The following is a 16,210-nucleotide window of genomic DNA, read 5'->3' as shown; positions in this document are numbered from 1 at the left end:
CAAAAGTATCCCAAGCTTACTAAAAGTATTTGAACAACACAGTGACGATTTGGTCCAGATCATAACCAACATTGGATTTAATTGATTTTACAGTCCTTTTTTGTTTTGAAAAACCCATTTTCAAGATTTGATGCAAATAGTCGAAATCAAATAGGATTATTGAAACTGGCCTCCAGGGGCTCCACAGAGCTCTAGTAATCCAGATTTGGTCATCTGAAAAAGTGTGTATCTGGATCATTGTGATGTATGAACAAGGATGCCATGATCCTGGACAGCAAAACATGGGATTTCCAAATCTAATTAAGATTTTTTTCTTTTTTTTAAAACAAATGTCCCTTAAAGTTAAAATTCCCAGGTTTTAAGCAAAATACAATAGTTAGTGACCACAATTTTTCCACGTGGGTTTTGGAGGATGCAAAGACAGCTATTGCTGAATGACCACAAGGGGGTGCTGCATGACAACTTTATTCTCTTTATACGCAACAAAGCCAAAGCACTGAAAACCAATCCTGTGTAACGAAACATCAAAACAAAAAAATATTTCTGATTTATTCCTACATTAAAACTCCTCCCACATTGTCTGTCATAACCGTTTGATTTACAGTAACGCACAACATAACAGTATAAGGAAACCATTTTAAAAATGGATTCACAAGCTTTGGGCTCAAACAGAATCAAACAAATCCAGAGTTTTAAACAAAAAGTACAGATGAATCATGCCACACCCCCATATACAGCAGATCTTACCTGAATGAGAAAGCCTCAAAATAAACGGAGGGGTGTTTGATTCGGTTAAAGCACTATATCACTGTCACAAAATAAATCATCTTCAACAGCATCTGTGAATTTAAACGAAGGCCACTAATAACAAATTACATCCGCAAGATGATATCAACTCCAGTCCAAAATCAACAGCACTGTTCAAAATAAACCAATACAGTATACATGTGTGCAAATGGTATGGTATGGACTTCCAAAGCATCATGGACCCATCAAAAAAATTCCCTTTTTGATTTAAAATGATAACAAAAGACAAAACCACTTCTGTTGCTGAACAGAGCACCATGTCAGTCAAAAGCAAAGTTTCAGGATCTGGACTGTTACTGTATGAAGTACAAATGTTCACTATGACAGAGCGTGATTCATAAACGAGCTTCCTTTTGGTCCAATGTCACCCACAAGGCTTTGTGTCAAACATTCAGACAAGCTCAGCCTCGATCTTAAATCACAGCCAACTGCCAAAAACTAACCGTTATGCTAAAATAAAACAAAGATTCGTTTACAATATCTGGCTGCATTAACTTTTATATCAGTGGATATAAAAATAGTAAATAATGAATCTAAGCTCTAGATTCAAGGTCTAATATTAACACAGTGATCATGGCAAGTGCATAAGAATTACAGTATCAGTATCTAGTAACCTGAAACCCTGCGTCTCACTCTGCATAAAATAGCAACAGTTGCATGTGTTCCATTTTTCACCCAATAACATGACAGCATTTTGCATTCGAGTTTTAAAATGAAGATGGCAATGTTACAGCACTTAACAGGCAGCCAGATACCGAGCAAGCTGCATTGTTGGTGTGACATTTCCCAGCATGCAACACGGCTCTTATCTAAATTTTGAAGGCTTTTTGGAGACACAGAATAAGTATTCATGCATTTTCTTCAAGCTTAAGTCGGTGTCGTACCTTGTAACTCATTTGTTCCCTCAATGTCATGCAAATAACGGATTCTGTAATTCAGTTTAAACGGGGATCTTTTCTCCGTTGACACTTCCATGTAAACACCATTCAAAAATAAGAAACTAGAACTATCAAAACCCAGTTGTAGCTTCATACTCTCATCAGACCATTACTCCTAAAATACGTTATACACTTTGCAACAAATAAACATCCTCTCTTTTATCTCTATAAAATATATGGCTGAGTGTGAAGGCAAGGATTATACTTATTTAAACAGCAGACACACATCTCTAAAAACCCAAAACAGTTAGCAGCAATGCCACAGGTTTATTCTTCCTCCTCCTCCTCCTCATCGTCATCCTCATCGTGGCAGTGCGTGATCTCTTGTGGCGTCTGGGGGAAGAGGTGTGGCGGATTGATCTCACTTATGGAGCGGGTCAGCTGGTGTCTCTTGCACTCGTGGTCTCTGAAGTCGATGGAGTGGCGGTTGCGTGTGGCCATGGGCGACTCCATGTCATGGATGTCCACGTGAGTGTGCTCCACCGTGGACTCGTGAGGCATCTGAATGTACAGAAGGAAACAGGTTACTGAAGTGACTTTTATGATTAATGCATCAACTGTAGACAGTGTGTTTGTTGAGCTTACCTGGACATGGGCGGCTCTGAACATGTAGCTGAAAGGATAGTACAGGAGATTGATGAAGGATGCAGCGTATAGGTCAGCATAGCGCATCACTTGAGAGGCAAAGAGAGTCTGACGAGAACCGCTGCGGAACAGACTTCCCATCATCCCATAGCACATGTCCATGTCATGGGTCACTTTCTGAGAAAAGCAAAAATACAGAAACAGCGCACAACTGAGTTTGAAAGAAGTGATGGGAAAATAAGTGTACATTAAAATCAATAAAAATGACATTATATGGTTACAAAAGATAAATATATGCGTTTTTTTTTTTTTTAGCTGCACTGAAACTTCAATTTGGACCTTAAACCAGTGGGAAATCCTGGAATCTTTTCCTCAAAAACCTTAATTCCTTTTTGACTGAAGAAAGAGAGACTTGAACAACTTGGATGACATGGGGGTAAGTAAATTAAATCTTACTTTACCGTGTCTTCACTGACAATATTCTCAGTACACAGTGCACTGCTTTCCTATGCATCAAGAAATATACCTTAATCCTCCTCTGAATAGAACTGATATCAGGTCTCTCATTGCTGCTGCTGTCCAAATGCCTGTAGACAAAAGAAAGAAAGGATGGAGAAAATGGCAGGACAAAAAGAGAGATGTGGGTTGAGATCAGTGTTGAATGAGTTCAGTAATAGAAGACGTGAACCATCAGTCTTGAAATAGAAAGGAATGTGCGTTTCTTTATCTGCATGTCAAATGGCTGCAGACAGCAGGGAGGAAGCGACGTGTTCTCCTCTGGGTAAACGAGTGCTTGACTCACTGGATGGCAGTGGAGCAAACATCGGAGCAGAAGTTCACGGATGATACCTACTTGTAGAGCTCTGATAGGAACACGTCCAGACCCTGTAGTTCCTCAAACAGTGCTGCAAAAAAAGAGAACACAGTGAACTGTCCTGTGAACTGAGCATAATGTGTGTCTGCAGGCTGCATGCATCGTTGTTATTTTAGTATAAGTGAGATTTTTTTAATATACATATTTTAAATGAGTTTTTATTTTTGTTTTAAATTTAGTTTTAAGCAGTTCAACCAAAAAAAACTTGCTTATAATTCACTAACCCTCGGGCCATCCAAGATGTAGAACAATTAGATGGATTCGTTGTGGATTATTGTGATGTTTTTAACAGTTTGAACTCTCATTTTGACGGCACCCATTCACTTCAGAGGATCCTTTCATGAGAAAGTAATGTATTATGCTAAATATATCCAAATCTTTTGCAATTAAGAAACAAACTACATCTTGGTAGGCCTGAAAGTGAATATATTTCCAGCAAATGTTCATTTTTGGAGTGGACTATTCTTTAAAGTTTAAGTAATATTATTAATATTTTTTCAGGGTTTTTTTATGTATATATAGTTTTTATTCATTGTTATTTCAATTTTAGTTCAACTAAATGAAAATGAGAAATGTAGTTTTGTCAACTGGCTGAATTAATAAAAAAATGGTTTTGCTGGTATTACTTCAAGTAATGAGCATGAACTATAATAACTCTTTCACAGACTCACTGCTCTTGTCGGTCCACACATGCAGCTCCTGAGCCAGCTCAGGAATCACCAGGAACGTTCTCCAGCCCTGACGCTTCTTAGACTTCAGGATGTCTCCAAAGATGTGGTCACCGATGTACAAGATGTCCTTTCCTTTCGCTCCCAGCAGGTCACAAACTATGTCTGAGGAACCTGGGGAGAAGAAAGAATATTCAATCAGGCATTTTAGACCAGAATTTAAAAAAAAGAAAAAAAAGAAGGACAACATTTATTTTTATCTTACCACCGGAATACACTATGCCATGCTGCAAGGGACCTGTATATGTTCCAATCTTTAGTCTCCCAGAGGTCTACAGAACAAAAATATGGCTAAATCAATGAGTGTCACATTAAACTACTCATGTGAGTCTAGCTGATCTTACCATGTCCACCTGTCTCAGGACTGTGCCCTCTCCGAAGAACACTGGCTTCCTGGCGTCCACCAGAATAAGGTCAAAGTAGGACTGCCAGGGCCGATGAGGCGTACCAGCCTGTCATAAAAAAAAAACAACAGATTCAGTCTGTCACTGTCTTTGTGTATACAATAAAACGAGTTCTTACATGCCCCCTGATACTCCCTGGCTTTCTGTTCATACCCACTTTCTCAAAATAATTTATTAGAACACTTTTTAATGAAAACTATAATATTACAGACATCATAACTGGAGTGTTCTTTTACACAGTGCAGCTTGTTGCTTGTTTTCCACACAAATTATATCCTCCGTCACAAGACATTTTCATTGGGGATCAGAGACAAATGAAAACATCTTAGTACTACTGTTATGCTGATGAACAACAATACTGAAGATTACTTACTTTTGGACCATGTGGAAAATCAAACAAGTATGTCATAATTTTCTAAAAGAAAAAAGGAGAGGAAATGACATCTTACATTTGTTTCTAATGAAAATCCAACAGATTTGTCAGATAATGTCTGTAATAACTCACATCTGTGTATTTGCAGTCACTGTTGGTAACAAGGAACACTTTGGCAACTTCATTCATTCGGCTTAGCAGCAATGGTAGTTTGGCCTAGATCAAGACAGAAACACAAAAATGATGTCTGTGAACTTTAAACTGCAATTCATTATGAATAAACATGCAAAATGAAATAAGGTAACAAAAACACTGATCAGCAAGAAGCTGTTCAATAATCCGGTTTACTTACATCCTTCACCACATATTTCTCCAGGTTTTCAACCGTTTTCTCTTTTAGTGAGCCCTGAAATGTCACACAGAAGCAGTTACCCATAGTGTGAAATCTATATTAAGTCAAGAACTGCTGTTTCTTTTGGCACTTAAAACTAGCCTTCACCTTGAAATGGACCCAATCCACAGCATCTCTGACATCCTGAAACATGCTCTTGAAAGACATGAAAAGATCTCCATCTTTAAAGCCACTCTCACAACTGTGGAGGCAAAAATGTAAAGGTCATCATACAGACCAGAGGAGCTACTGAAGTGTTCAATGAGGGCGCAAAAACAAACCTTCTATATCTGGGGCAACTAGTGAAGAAGTCAACCAGGCAGGCAAAGAGATATGTCTCTAATAAAGCACAAAAATAAACAGTGTTAACTTAAACATGGACTATGAATTCTACATATTCTTTTGGATTTTGATATTAGCTGATATAAGATTTTAACCTGGGAGGTTGAAAAGTGTGTTGAGGATGTAGAATCGCTCAGTATCTCCACGCTGAATGAACTTGTTTGGGTACAGCTCTCTTATTTCTGGACTAAAACATACAGTTGAAAAAAACACAATGACATTTTCTGGAGGTGTGACTAACCCCATAACATCTGCATAAAATGATAAGTGACACTATTTACTTCTTTAATGCATAATTTTGTATTATTGGTAATGATTCACCAGTGCATGATTTTCCAAATAATAAAAAAAGTGAAAAAAGTGAATTTTACTAGCATAAAAATTCAACAAACATATATATATTTTTACAGCAGAAGAATGAATGCACAACGTGATGACTATCCAGGACATCAGTTGCTCTGACATTATGAGTGCAGACTTACCCACGCAGGAAGCTAAAACCATGAGCGCACACAAGGATGTTTCCATACCCATCTACTTTCAGCAGGTTTCCATACATTGTATCAAACACCAAGCCTCTGAGAGATGTACAGAATTTATGTGAATCCAAACATGAAGTAAAAATACAGTTTGAAAAGCATGTTAGAAAATGATCTTTCAAATCACCTTGTGGGAAAAGCAGGGTCATAGACAAAGTTTAGCAGCTCTTGTGGGTAACCAATGGAAACCAGTCTTTCCACAGTCAGATCGAAGCCAAGAGATTCATACTCCGGAGACTTATACACTATTAACAGAGAAGAAAACAAAGTGATGAAAATCATGCTATCATATACACTACTGTACAAAAGTTTAGGGTCTGTAAATATTTTGTATGCTTTTGAAAGAATTCAACACGGCTGCACTTATTTGATCAAAAGTAAAAACATTAAAATGATCAAATATTATCAGAATTTAAAAGAACTTTCTATTTGAATATATTTGAAGATTTAATTCTGTGATGGAAAAGCTGAATTTTCAGCAGCTATTACTCCAGCTTTGTGGAAACCACGATACATTTTTTTTTAACTGTTCGTTTCTTTCAATAACAAAATCTTACTGCCCGAAAACTGTGGCTTCTTTTGCAAGAGCTAACCTTCTCAAGGAGCCTAATAAACCAGTACTTCATTTTCTATAGAAGCAAAAAGGTTTAAGTGAAATGTTTGAAGAACTTCTTAGGCAAAACATCTGTATTAATGTGTTGCATGTTGCAAGAAACCCCTTTGGACCGCAAAAACAAAATGAGCCAGATCAGCTGAATGAACATTTCCCCAAAGAAAGAGAGGAAGGAGGACCACTTTAGCCAAATATTTACTGACCAGCATGGTCTTATTAGCATAAAAGTTCAACTAAATGGAGTCAGAATTGTTGTGCATTCTTCACTTCTGCTGAAATACTTGCCAAAGTCAGCACATTCACTGCTATGCAATTAGAAGGGAGTTACACAACATTGATCTAGCAGACTAAGCAGCTCATACTTGGTGTTAATATTAGCCTGTGTGCTGGCAAAAGAATGTAAAACCTTATCCTGTGAAGATTAGCACTTGTTTATTATCACAGATCCATAAACAGGAAGATGACCAATCAAAAGGACAACATATTATTTCATAGATGTCAGTGCACCCATTAATCTTGTTTAGAGCTTTGCGTGCAAGAAATCATGTGCCTGACATGAGCCAGCTGAAGTCAGGGCTGCTATTTACAGAGCCATGACACGACCAAATACATGAGACCAAGGATTACCTTACAGGATCATGTTATGGTGTTAACCATTTCGCAATGCTTTACAATTCTATTGAACTTACTTTATAAATGACACTAGCATCATGCAGACCTCATGTTTCAGATGCAGCACATACTTCATCTTACCTGCTAGAGTGTAGTCCATATCAAAGCCAAAGCATTTTATCTTCTCCATTGCCAAACTTCTATTGACAAAAACTCTGCAGAGATAGAAACAGTCCATTTAATACAAATGCCATTGTTATTTAATATTCTCTCAGTTGCAAACTGTGTTAAATTCAGGAGACTGTATTATTCCATTGCCTTGAGCACAACCCGTGAGCTGTTCAGCTCTAAAGGAGTTTATGTTAGTGTAGATAATGAATTACAGTGATGTATTGTGACCTGTGAAAGCAATAAATCAGAATTTATACATTTGGTTAAATTATATCTATTCCTATTTCGGCCAAAAGCAGCAAAGTATGAGGTGGAGCAAATGGCATGGTAATATTCCAGATAAATCAAGTTTTTTGTGTGTGGTAATGATGACTGACACTGTTTCAGGACAAAAACAGAATGGTAAATAAAATACATTTTTAAAAATCAGGAAAACAACTTCATAGTCTGTCTTCATGTGCTGAACACATCTCCTTTACAAACCTGAAAAACATGTTTTTCGGATTTTCTGAAAACAATGACACCACCCATCTGGTTAACATGTACTTATACATGAAAAATAATAGCAGTATATGAACAGTTATTTTTAATAAACCAAAATATGCACTTTAATACAAATTACAGTTAAGAGATTAAGCTTGCTTCGTAATAGTTTGTATTTTTAAGTTTACATCAAGTATATGTTATTGTCTTCCAGATGGTTTAAACTGTGCTATGGTCAGTTATTTTCTTAATATATATTTAAATTCACCTGATGCTAGAACAGCTTTATTCAACTATACATTTGCGGTAAGACACTAAATATGTAGCAAGGTACAAATGAGCTGTTAAATGATGTGTTAAGAGCATGAAGGAAGGAGATATAGCTAGGGGAAGGGAGAATGAAGGAATGATAACACAGCTTCATACCCCATCACAGGTCTCCCTATGGACACCTGCATACAGTCACAGCACAATGCAAAAGCATTGATGGTTTCGTTCAACTTGTATTTTTAGTGCTGTGCCGTGATTAGTACATTTGAGAAAAAAAAACATCAATTAAAAAATAGATGATCAGTCAGCACTGCAGGTCAACAACAAAACTTTGGCATACCTCATAGAAGGATGACAGTGGGCCAGTTCCTGTGGTAAGCTTTGTAATAAAGGAATACATGGACTGTGTGTTATATCAGTAAACACTGGCTAATGCCACTTCATGATGAACGGTGTCCAGTATGCTGCTTATGAATGACATTCCAGGTCTTCTTACCATTGGATTCACTTTTGGATTGATTTTCGAAATATTGAACTTTGTGACTGCCATGATGGTTTTCTTCAGAAAACTTTTAAGTCAACACATTTATAGCATAGTCTACATGTAAATAATGATTGCTCTTATGAAAGGACAGTTTGCCACGACAAACAGCATTTTAGGAACTTGCAAGTATTATGCTGACATGCCAAATTAACCTGCCAAATGGCTTAAATAAACATAGCCTACTAAAACATGGGATATTAGAATCATTATATCAATATTTAAAAGTTGGGCACAGTTGTTTGATTAAGCAAAAAGATTACAATACACAACTTCAGATTAAATCACATGCATGCTGACATGCTTTCAACAATGAAGCTGACAGATTTTGACAGACAACCAGACATATAAACAGGTGCATCCACAGAACAACACAATGGCATGGCAAGAGTTAAACATGCTACTCACCATATTACATTTTAAATCAAATAAAAACTGCAAGTCTACAATTTCTTTTTTAGACTTTAAGTTATTTTGTTCTTTGTACTCAAAAGCGTTATGTGCACATAAATTTTAAATATCTCAATGAAGTCAGGTCTTCATTATTGACCATACTCTCAACTGGAGTGGAGAATAGGTCATTTAAGGTCACTGAACTATTGCTACAAGAAAAATATATTTTGTCTTGTTTAAATGTAGGTATATGACAATGGATTTGTTTTCAAGTTATTAAAATAGTACTCAATCTGATTTAACTAGTATAACGGCAATGGCCTTCACAGCTAAAAAAAAAAAGCATTAGTGAAATGTATCAGTACCTGTGATGCACCTCTCTTCTGTATTTCTTCATGGATAAACCATCCATGTTGGCAGGAAGGTCTGCATAATTCTGCAGCCGATCACTCCAAGAGGTTGTCATCTTTAACTGATATAAGTCTGAGAAAGAAAGCAACAATTAAAAAGAAGACTCTGTTCTAAAATGCAGTGCAGCTGGACATCAGAAGACGACGGTGAAATTGAATATACAGAGCACTGGTTTAGTTTCTCAGATGTTAACTTTCCACCACATTTAATTGTTGCACAATAGTCCTGCAGGTGACATGCAAACCTTAAAAATAAAAGACCAGACACATTCTAAATATTCCACACTATGCTACACTTATAATAATCATGTTAAGTCAGTGTAACAGTATTTACTGAAGATAAAACTACAGAAAGCTGCCTGAAAGCAACGTCTTTCAGATGAGACTTAAACCGAGGTCCTGACTCTTTGTGGTCATTAAAAATCCCAGGATGTCCTTTGAAAAAGAGTAAGGTTGTAACCCCGTCATCCTGGCCATATCGCCCATTGGCCTGTGACCATCATGGTCTCCTAACTATCCCTATATTATTTATTATTATTTATTTACAAAATATCAGGTTTATGGTACATCTTTAAATAACCTCAAGGAACTAGTTTCCAACTTTAAAACTGAAGGACAGTTCACGGAAGACACACAATATTTCGAAACAATGTATTTATTATTATTTCTCAAGTACCATTATAGATGTGTTTTCTCATTCTCTACAACAGTGGTTTTAACTCAATCCCTGGAGGGCTGAAGGTCTGCGGAGTTTGGTTCCAAATCACACCTGCTTGGGGGTTTCTGGTGATCCTGAAGACCTTGATGAGCTGGATCAGGTGTGTCTGATTAGAGTTGAGGCGAAACTGCAGAGCTGTGGCCCTCCAGGAATTGAGTTTGAGACCAGTACTCTACTGAGTTTGGCTGTTTCATTTACGTAAAGGCCATGTTAAGTTTCCACGTTGTGCCTTAGAAACTGTAAATATGTATTAATAGTATATCAAGGCATACATTCGAACAGATGTTTCTTCTTGGTCATACAGTTCCGTGATGGTAAAGTTAGCACCGCAGCTAACGTTAACTAACATTCTTTAGTTTTGATCAACCGGAAAGTAATGCACAAGACGGGGGAAATTGCTTTACCGCTCATATACACAGTTATTCTACAACATTGTAATGACATAACTACTGCTTCTTGAAACGCGTTATATCTCCGCTCAGTCTCAGTAGGCTACTTACCTCACCTCCTTCAATGACCAACGACTGCTGTTCTGCGCTACTGCATACTGCGCATGCGCGAACCATTCAGCAACTAGATCAAAGCAACATTAAACCTAATTTAAATACAATCTATATGAATGCTGAAACGCTGATAGTGTGTGGAAGTAATGTCATATAACAGATTACATAATATAATCTGGAAAGAGTCATGAATCTAAAAAGCCACACAGAACAACTACAGTAAAAAATATTAGGACTAATGTTATTTCCTATTTATTTTATTTAATGTCTGTTGACAGTGACATAAATACAATTACTGTAAAATTATGTGTTTGTATTCCATCAGTAATGCGTAGCTAGTGAACAGACATGGAAGATAAATATCGCCATCTATTGGTCATCAACTTCAGACTGCGTTAAGAGCATTTTATATCAGAACTAAAAAAAACACAAATAGCTAAATACATTTTGATAAACCAATGAAACAAATAATTCTTCCTTGTTTAGAAGTAGACATTTTGGGTAAACATGATGTTTTCTCGTGAAAAACGATTCTTAAAAATGACTGGAAATTATGTTGTACATAGCCTACTCTAAGAATATTTTAGCCTATATATTTAAACTCTACTGGCAATATATATATTCCAAACTGAATGTCAGAATGGGAAAGGAAGGTGATTTAAGCCATTTTGAGCGTGGCATGGTTGTTGGTGCCAAACGGGCCGGTCTGAGTATTTCACAATCTGATCAATTACTGGGATTTTCACGCACAACCATTTCTAGGGTTTACAAAGAATGGTTTGAAAAGGGGCGAATATGCCTTGTTGATGCTAGAGGTCAGAGGAGAATAGGGGCCGACTGATTCAAGCTGATAGAAGAGCAACTTTGACTGAAATAACCACTCGTTGTATGCAGCAAAGCATTTGTGAAGCCACAACACTCACAACCTTTGAGGCGGATGGGCTACAACAGCAGAAGACCCCACCGGGTACCACTCATCTCCACTACAAATAGGAAAAAGAGGCTACAATTTGCACAAGCTCACCAAAATTGTACAATTGAAGACTAGAGTCAGAATTTGGCAGAGTCAGAATTTGGCGTAAACCGAATGAGAACATTGATCAATCATGCCTTGTTACCCCTGTGCAGGCTGGTGGTGGTGGTGTAATGGTGTAATGTTTTCTTGGCACTCTTTAGGCCCCTTAGTGCCAGTTGGGCATCGTTTAAATGCCACGGCCTACCTGAGCATTGCTTCTGACCATGTCCATCCCTTATGACCACCATGTACTCATCCTCTGATGGCCACTTCCAGCAGAATAATGCACCATGTCACAAAGCTCGAATCATTTCAAATTGGTTTCTTGAACATGACAGTGAGTTCACTGTATGTGGTGGAAAAGGAGCTTCGTGCCCTGGATGTGCACCCAACAAACTGCAAGATGCTATCCTATCAATATGGGCCAACATTTCTAAAGAATGCTTTCAGCACCTTGCTGAATCAATGCCACGTAGAAACACAGTATTAGTATGGAGTTCCTAATAATCCTTTAGGTGAGTGTATGTGTATATATATATATATATATATATATATATATATATATATATATATATATATACACGGTTTCCCAGACCTTTTGTCTGTTTGCTGTTTTTAGAAAGCTTATAGCTTAAACCATCTAAAACCAGCAAACAATTGGCTGGTTTATGATGTTTTTTTCTAAGGACAATGACTAATTATTTATTCATTCATTCATTGATTTCAATGAAATTATTGTATGAAAAATTACTTTTGGACGCTGGTCATCTGGTCATTCTGGGAGAGCAATTGGTTTCTTTGTTGTAAATATTGTAAAGGAATTAAATTATGTGTATTAGACTAGCTGGGCTGAAGAGTTTTTGTTTTTAATACAGTCTAAAATTGCATTGGCAGATTGGCAAAGAAGTAAAACCAATAAACCAGACAAGATCTTACATCAAGCCCAAATCGATTTAACTGTTAAATTTCGGGTCCATTCAACACTGCGCAAAGCTGGACAGTTCCATCGACAAATAACAGTTTAAACAGCCCCAAAATATGTTCTTTGTGTGCAAATGTCAAACAAACCTGTTAAAAACATTTCAATTAAATGAATGTTGTAATGGTCTGAAAAGGTTTATTCTCATCTTTACCGTCACCACCAGAGGGAACATGACAGACTGTTGAATGGGACAGTCCGCCGGGTATATAATGGCAAGCACACCCATTTTAGACTCCTTTAGTTGTGACGAAGATGAGTTACGGATCAGACAACTACATGTCCTCGTCCTACAGAAAGATTTTCGGGGAAACACCCCGTTTTACCGGTTCCACCCCTAGGATGAGCAATGTCTCCCCACGGAGCTCCATGTCTTCCAGCGGCTTCAGGTCCCACTCTCTCGCCCGCAGCAGCGCCTCTCCAGCGGGCTACTACAAGAGATCAGGCCGGTCATCGTCCTTCTCACCGGTGCATTTCGACAGCGTGGATTTCTCTCAAACAGCAGTGTTAAACAACGAGTTTAAAATCGTCCGAACCAATGAAAAGGAACAACTGCAGGGTCTCAATGACCGTTTCGCGATGTTCATCGAGAAGGTGCGCAATCTGGAGCAGCACAATAAAGTGCTGGAGACCGAACTCGTGAGTCTGCGCCAGAGGCAGAGCGAGCCGTCCAGACTCGCTGACCTCTATAATCAAGAGATCCGGGATCTGCGAGCCCAGGTGGACGAGCTGAACAATGAAAGATCGCACATTCTCATTGAACGAGATAATATCGAGGAAGACTTGCAGAAACTTCGAGGCAAGTTTGAGGATGAGATCCGAGTGCGCGAGGAGGCAGAGCAGACGCTCAGATCCTACAAGAAAGATGTGGATGATGCCACCATGGTGCGCGTGGACCTGGAAAGAAAGGTCGAGTCCCTCTTGGATGAGGTTAATTTTCTGAGGAAAGTGCATGATGAAGAGGTGGCGGAGTTGACTAGTATGATCCAGGCAGCGCAGATATCTGTGGAAGTGGAGTTATCCAAGCCGGATCTGACCTCGGCCCTCAAAGAGATCCGTGGGCAGTATGAAACCCTCGCGTCGAAGAACCTGCAGTCTGCTGAGGAATGGTACAAATCAAAGTTCACCAGCCTCAATGAACAGGCCACCAGAACCAACGAGGCCATGAGAGCCACCAGAGAGGAGATCAACGACTACAGGCGACAACTGCAGTCAAAAACCATTGAAATCGAAACCCTGCGAGGCACAAACGAGTCCCTTGAGCGACAGATCCGGGAGATGGAAGATGCACACAATGCCGAGGTCGCAGGTTATCAGGTAGACAGACACATACAATTATTACATATCATATTAGGAAAATGTATCACAATTTAATAAAAATAAAAATATTAAAAAAGGAAAAAAGAGAAAAAGTATATCTATCTATCTATCTATCTATCTATCTATCTATCTATCTATCTATCTATCAATAATTTATTATTCTTGAGGAATCCCCTAAGTTTTTGTCGTTTTACTTATTTTATAATTATATATTTACATTTATTCTGTATCTACATAAATATATAAATGAAAGAATGTGCTATGACTTATTATTATTATTTGTTTTTAATAGTCCTGCAGCATGACATGAAATGTAAAGCTATAAATATTTAATGTAATCATGCAATTCATATTAGAATCTCATGAAAAATTTACATTTAATAATTAGAAGAACTGTGAATTATACCACGGGACAGGACTGAAACGGTTTGAAATGGCATGTCAAGTAGCTGAGTGCTCTGTCCATGGTGCTGAACTAATCGGGCATGAGAGGTGGCCGAGGTTAATTCCACTAAGAAGAGTCTGTTAAAGAGGATTTTGCAAGGGAGGTTTCTGCAAGGTCATGTTCGCTTGGTGAAAGAAATCCAAATGATAACCTCAGTTTATGTTTATAATGTTGTGTTTGAACTTCTTGATGAGTTAGATGATTTACAATATGCAATAAGCACACAGTCATATAAAGTATCCGAATCATTTTGGCTTGAGGTTTTTCAGAGGCATGATCTATGATCTTTCATCTTTTGAAAGTGAAAGAAGTGCCAGTGTAAATCAGATTAGCTTCTTTGCACTTTGTGCTGGGACAGCCAGCCAATGCCAAGAGATAAAGATTCACGTCAGCTTTTATAAGAAAGAACTAATTTAGATGCTGAGCTCAATTAGTTAATGGTCATGTGCATGAAAAAAAAAGTGCAAGCTGGTCTCAATGTATTTCATTTTTTTTTAATTATACTTTTTTTATTTTATGACAGGGACTACAGAATATTCTGGTACTAAGGCTAATATTGATTTATATTTTTTTAAATCCCATGAACTAGGAAACAATTGGGCAGCTGGACCTTGATCTTAGAAATACTAAGAGTGAAATGGCACGTCACCTCCGGGAGTATCAGGATCTTCTGAACGTCAAGATGGCGTTAGACATTGAAATCGCAGCATACAGGTAAAGCACCAGTAACTCCACATTAATTGCACATTAAAAAGAATTAATGCAATGAGTATGAAAATGAATAAGACGTGACCAGTCTTTGTTGATGTCCTCATAGAAAGCTACTGGAAGGTGAAGAAACCCACTTCAGTTCCGGGGTGACTTTCTCCAGCACACCCAGCATCACTTATGGGTACCAGAGCCGCTCTGCTTTCACCTCAACCCGCAATCCCAAAAAAGAAAAAGAAGAAGAGGGACACGGCAAATCCAAGGCAGGAGACAAGCGAGAGGAAAACACGGCAGAATCCGCTGTGATTAAGAAAGCAGAAAAGATTGATAATGTTGATGTTAACTCAAACTAGAATGTTATGGTTATTAAACCTATGCTTCTCTAGATATCTTCCCAGCAGTCTTTTGGACGTTTGGCACAGTAATCACAGCTATTAGTTAAAAACTGCCACTTGTTGTGTATAGTAATTGGTAACATGTTTAAGATATTGTAATGGTGATATAATGTTTAAAAAATATATCTAAAAAACTTAGGCCTCGAATATTTCCAGTGTTTCTTAATATTAGTTTCAGAGAGTATTTTAGTTCTGTCGATGATGTTTGGGATATAAATATGGTCTTCAGTATTAAGGGATGATTAAGATATAGCCAACATTAGCACTGATCCAATGTTTATGGATAAAGTCTCATAAAGAAAGCACAAAGTTTGTTGGAAAGCACATATTAAGAATAAGGGACCAAACTACTGAATTAACTGTTACACATGTATGCCTTAACCACAATAAAGTCAATAATTGAAATGTTCTAGTTATGTTTTTGTTTTTATTCATAAATAGCTCTCAACATCACTAATCTTATCTGTCCCATATCATTAAATGTGTATGCTTTTAATGTTACTACACTGAACTTTATGATCTTAATTTAAAATAACCATTCTAATTCAGTATATTTGAAAGTGAAATTTATTTCTGTGCTGACAATGCCGAGTCTTCAGTGTCACATGATCCTTCAGAAATCATTCTAATCTGATATGGAGCTAAAGTAACAT

The 16,210-nt window shown here is 37.6% G+C and overlaps 2 protein-coding genes across 4 annotated transcripts; one reads left to right on the top strand and one right to left on the bottom strand.

Moving 5' to 3' along the window:
- Positions 1-449: 449 nt before the first annotated feature.
- Positions 450-10,752, bottom strand: LOC113056830 (cytosolic purine 5'-nucleotidase-like). 3 transcript variants are annotated; one of them, XM_026223727.1, is made up of 19 exons: positions 10,693-10,752; positions 9,430-9,547; positions 8,471-8,509; positions 7,348-7,421; positions 6,109-6,226; positions 5,925-6,020; positions 5,538-5,629; positions 5,382-5,439; positions 5,209-5,302; positions 5,062-5,115; positions 4,842-4,925; positions 4,710-4,751; positions 4,277-4,384; positions 4,138-4,204; positions 3,876-4,046; positions 3,184-3,235; positions 2,857-2,917; positions 2,331-2,507; positions 450-2,246 (listed from the first exon to the last, which is right to left on the bottom strand). In XM_026223727.1, the coding sequence occupies exons 2-19, from the start codon at positions 9,528-9,530 to the stop codon at positions 2,013-2,015; spliced, it is 1,722 nt and encodes a 573-aa protein (XP_026079512.1). In that variant the 5' UTR covers positions 9,531-9,547; positions 10,693-10,752; the 3' UTR covers positions 450-2,012. The 3 variants fall into 3 exon arrangements, with proteins under 3 accessions (XP_026079512.1, XP_026079513.1, XP_026079514.1); XM_026223728.1 differs by lacking the exon at positions 8,471-8,509; XM_026223729.1 differs by lacking the exon at positions 8,471-8,509 and having other exon boundaries at positions 10,698-10,729.
- A 2,142-nt stretch (positions 10,753-12,894) lies between these two features.
- On the top strand, positions 12,895-15,943 carry LOC113056828 (alpha-internexin-like). Its single transcript, XM_026223723.1, has 3 exons — positions 12,895-14,006; positions 15,044-15,168; positions 15,272-15,943. Exons 1-3 carry the CDS (start codon positions 12,945-12,947, stop codon positions 15,513-15,515), a joined length of 1,431 nt encoding a protein of 476 aa, XP_026079508.1. The 5' UTR covers positions 12,895-12,944; the 3' UTR covers positions 15,516-15,943.
- Positions 15,944-16,210: the final 267 nt, after the last annotated feature.

This window comes from Carassius auratus, chromosome 38 (genome assembly GCF_003368295.1).
Source record: "Carassius auratus strain Wakin chromosome 38, ASM336829v1, whole genome shotgun sequence".
NCBI classification, from domain to species: Eukaryota; Metazoa; Chordata; class Actinopteri; order Cypriniformes; family Cyprinidae; genus Carassius; species Carassius auratus.
This window is presented reverse-complemented; position numbering and strand designations above follow the sequence as displayed.